Source organism: Penaeus monodon, chromosome 43 (assembly GCF_015228065.2).
Source record: "Penaeus monodon isolate SGIC_2016 chromosome 43, NSTDA_Pmon_1, whole genome shotgun sequence".
Lineage (NCBI taxonomy): Eukaryota > Metazoa > Arthropoda > Malacostraca > Decapoda > Penaeidae > Penaeus > Penaeus monodon.
The window spans coordinates 23,248,866-23,252,633 of NC_051428.1; the positions used below are offsets into that span (position 1 = coordinate 23,248,866).

Here is a 3,768-nt window from a genome sequence, read left to right on the forward strand (position 1 = left end):
ATGAAATACCTTCTGTCACTAGTGTGCATATGTGCATGATTTTCATTTCTCAAGTTAATGAAATAAAGGGTAATGAATCAAGGGTAATTCGTAAAAACACAAAAAAAAAACTGGGAAACCGTACTCTGCATACCTGGAAGCTCATACCGCTTCCAGGAATATCCCGACTGGCAAAGCGGGGGGAGGGCGGGCGGAAACCAGATCCTGTATATAAGCGAGGTTGCTGCTTCCACTTACCATTGCACAGCTCACCTCTTACAAATCATGAATGTAAGTACTTATTCTAAGATAGGGAGTAACAACTATATTGTCTCGTAATAAATATGGTCAGATATTCATAATGTGTTGATAAAGCTGTCATATATATATATATCGGTCAGTAATTTCATAATCTCTTACAGAGCATTAAAGCCGTGATAGTGTGTTACCTCATGGTGGCCGTGTCCGCTGGAGTGGACCGAAGTAATGGTGGACGAGGATCCAACAGATTCCTTTCTGGAGGCTTCGGTGGCGTCCACGGAGGCGGTCTGTTCGGCGGCGGTATTCATGGTGGTGGAATCCACGGTGGTAGTGGTATTATCGGCGGTGGAGTCTCCACTGGTCCAAGCCAATGCAGATATTGGTGCAAGACTCCAGAAGGTCAGGCCTACTGCTGCGAGACGGTGCATGAACCAGAGACACCTGTTGGTACCAAGCCACTGGATTGCCCACAAGTCCGTCCCACATGCCCACGTTTCCATGGGCCTCCCAATACCTGTTCCAACGACTACAAGTGTGCTGACCTCGATAAGTGTTGCTTCGACAGATGTTTGGGAGAACACGTGTGCAAACCTCCGTCATTTTTTAATAATCATCTCCCCTTTTAAAGGTGGTTATTCTAATAATTCATCTTTTTTCGGTTGATAACAAAACATAGGAAATCTGTGATATGTATTTATTATTGAATAATAAATCCTTATATGTTTATACTTCCTTGCATTTCTTTGTTCCCGACGTCTAGATTATAATAAATAAACCGAACACGTAAAAAAAAAAAAATGTAGCCTAAAGGTATAATGATTTTTTTTTCTACCGACCAGGTTGTAAATACTAAAAGAAACCACATAAGCCTAGTTTTTTTGTTGCATCGAGTTCACTGTGACAAATTGGGCGTCATACATATACACAAAACATAACTTTTTTGCAACAATCGTTTTCCATTTCAGAGCTGGTTATCTCGAGTAAAGAATGAATGGTTTCCGATTATTTACGGAGGATGTGAAATCTGAGATTTGATAATGTTATGTAAATCTATGGCGACAATGAAAACACATCTTTCTGATTGTTTTGATCCCTATCATATGTCGGAGGATTGTATAGAGTATCTTGGAAGAGTATAATAGGAAAGCGATTTGTAGATATCTAGTTTCAGTAATAAATCATTATATATATATATATATATATATATATATATATATATATATATATATATATATATATATATACATATATATACATATATGTGTGTGTGTGTGTGTGTGTGCGTATGTGTGTGTATGTATGTATATGTAGTATGTGTGTGTGTGTGTGTGTGTGTGTGTGCGCGCGCGTATGTGTGTGCATGTATGTATATGTAGTATGTGTGTGTGTGTGTGTGTGTGTGTACGTATATATATATTGATATGTGTGCGTGTTGCGCCCTTTGTATTTTCTTAATCCCTCCTATTAGATTATAATCAGATTGATATGAAATATAATAGCCTATTTATCGCATTTTCAATGGAGTATATGTGTGTATGTAAGTATCTTTACATTCGCATATATCTGTAAATAGATAAATACACAAATACATACATGTGTGAACATATGTGCGTGTGTATGTGTATGTGCAAATATGTATATACATAATGCCCATGCAGATATTCAGAAAACAATGAGAGAATTCACGATGGTACAGCAACAGAGGGATAGGGGAAAGCCGCGAGGTAACTGAACAAGAGAGAGAGAGAAAAAAAAAAGGGGGGGGGGGATTTGGAAAACGTGCTCACTGTGACGTCATCAAATGTGTGGTCAGTGACGTCATAGAGCAAAGAACAGGTCTTCGCGTAAAGTGTTGCCATCTTCAGGAATCTCTCTTTCTTTTTCAAGTTCATTCACTTCAGTGGACGCGTATGCTCGCTTACATTTGGTTTGCATAAGGAAATGTATGAATATGACGCCGCTTTATGCATACAAGATCAATTCACTCTTAACTAAGTTTGATATGTTTTATCACAACACTTTATCTGTATCTTATTTCGGATGGTACATACTTAAAATCCTGTCTATTTTTTCTGACAAATTACTGTGTAGTGGGATATGAATCTGCTGAAGCAACACATGCTAAACCAGACACAGATCTTCATAGTTATACAGACACTGGTTAGTGGGACGTCATCGAGTTGTACAATACCAAGCAACCCTTCCTTGGCCCCTTCCCCTTCCCTTCCTCCCTCCATCGTTTTTGCGCTCTTTTCCCCTTCCCTCCCTCACTATCTTCTTCCATTCCGTTTGTGCTCTCTTCCCTCCCTCAACCCCTCCTTGTCTCCTATTCTGCTTGTACTCTTCCCCTTCCCTCTCTCACTCCATCCTACTTGCTCGCCTTTCCCCTTCCTTCTCTCACTATCTCCTTCCATTCCGATTGACCGCTCTTCCCTCCCTCCTTTCCTTCCTCCTTTCATTTTGTTTGTGCTCTCTCCCCTCCCTCAATTTCTCCTTGCCTTCTATCTTGCTTGTACTCTTCCCCTCCTTCCTCCCTCCTTCCATCCCGCTTGCAACTACTTCCCCTTCCTCCCTCGTGATTAGCAGACATATAGGTAAATACTGATAATCATCGTATTTCTAATTAATTGGTTTTCCTGCTGACGTTTTTCTTTCTCTTCGTCTATACATTCTATCACTCATATTCATCTTCTTCAGTGTTAAAAGAAAAGATGAACCGAAGTATTTAGCAAAAAGTGGACTGGAAAACCAAATACGTTTCCTGGAAATTCACGCCGCTGGCTTGGGATATCCCGACTGGCGAGGCGTACAGGTTAGGGAGGGGGAGGGGAGGCGGTCGCCAGTTCCTGTATATAAGCGACGTTGCGTCTTCCACTTCACATTACACCGCTAACCTCCAACCAACAATGAATGTGAGTGTTTGTTGCAAAATGTCCAATAGTCTATATGTTCGACCGTTTTAAAAGACATTTTGATGTTCATATCCTGTTGTAAACTTGACTGAATATAAATTAGTTATAATTTTACTTTAACAAAAGTAAACCAACATGCATCACGATATATAATTACATTTTCTCCTCTTGCAGAGCATCAAATCCGTGATTGTGTGTTGCCTCCTGGTGGCCGTCTCCGCCGGTGTAGACCGAAGGAGAGGTGGACAAGGATCCAACAGATTCCTTCCTGGAGGCTTCGCTGGCGTCCACGGAGGTGGCCTCTTCGGCGGCGGTTTCAATAGTGGCGGAATCCATGGTGGTAGTGCTATTATTGGCAGTGGAATCTCCAATGGCCCAAGTGAATGCAGATATTGGTGCAAGACTCCGGAGGGTCAAGCTTACTGCTGTGAGACGGTGCATGAACCAGAGAACCTGTTGTCCAAGCCACTGATGCCACAAGTCCGTCCCACAGCCTCGTTTCCATGGCCCCCCCACAACCTGTTCCAACGATACAAGTGTGTGTCTCGATAAGTGTTGCTTCGACAGGTGTTTGGGAGAACACGTGTGAATACCTTTCCCTAATGTTTTCAAATAA

At 41.5% G+C, this 3,768-nt stretch overlaps 2 protein-coding genes across 2 annotated transcripts; both read left to right on the forward strand.

The window, feature by feature from the left end:
* Window positions 1–244: 244 nt before the first annotated feature.
* On the forward strand, window positions 245–970 carry LOC119568045. Its single transcript, XM_037916438.1, has 2 exons — window positions 245–270; window positions 402–970. Exons 1-2 carry the CDS (start codon window positions 265–267, stop codon window positions 864–866), a joined length of 471 nt encoding a protein of 156 aa, XP_037772366.1. The 5' UTR covers window positions 245–264; the 3' UTR covers window positions 867–970.
* A 2,053-nt stretch (window positions 971–3,023) lies between these two features.
* Window positions 3,024–3,704, forward strand: LOC119568318. Its single transcript, XM_037916772.1, has 2 exons — window positions 3,024–3,152; window positions 3,327–3,704. Exons 1-2 carry the CDS (start codon window positions 3,147–3,149, stop codon window positions 3,702–3,704), a joined length of 384 nt encoding a protein of 127 aa, XP_037772700.1. The 5' UTR covers window positions 3,024–3,146.
* Window positions 3,705–3,768: the final 64 nt, after the last annotated feature.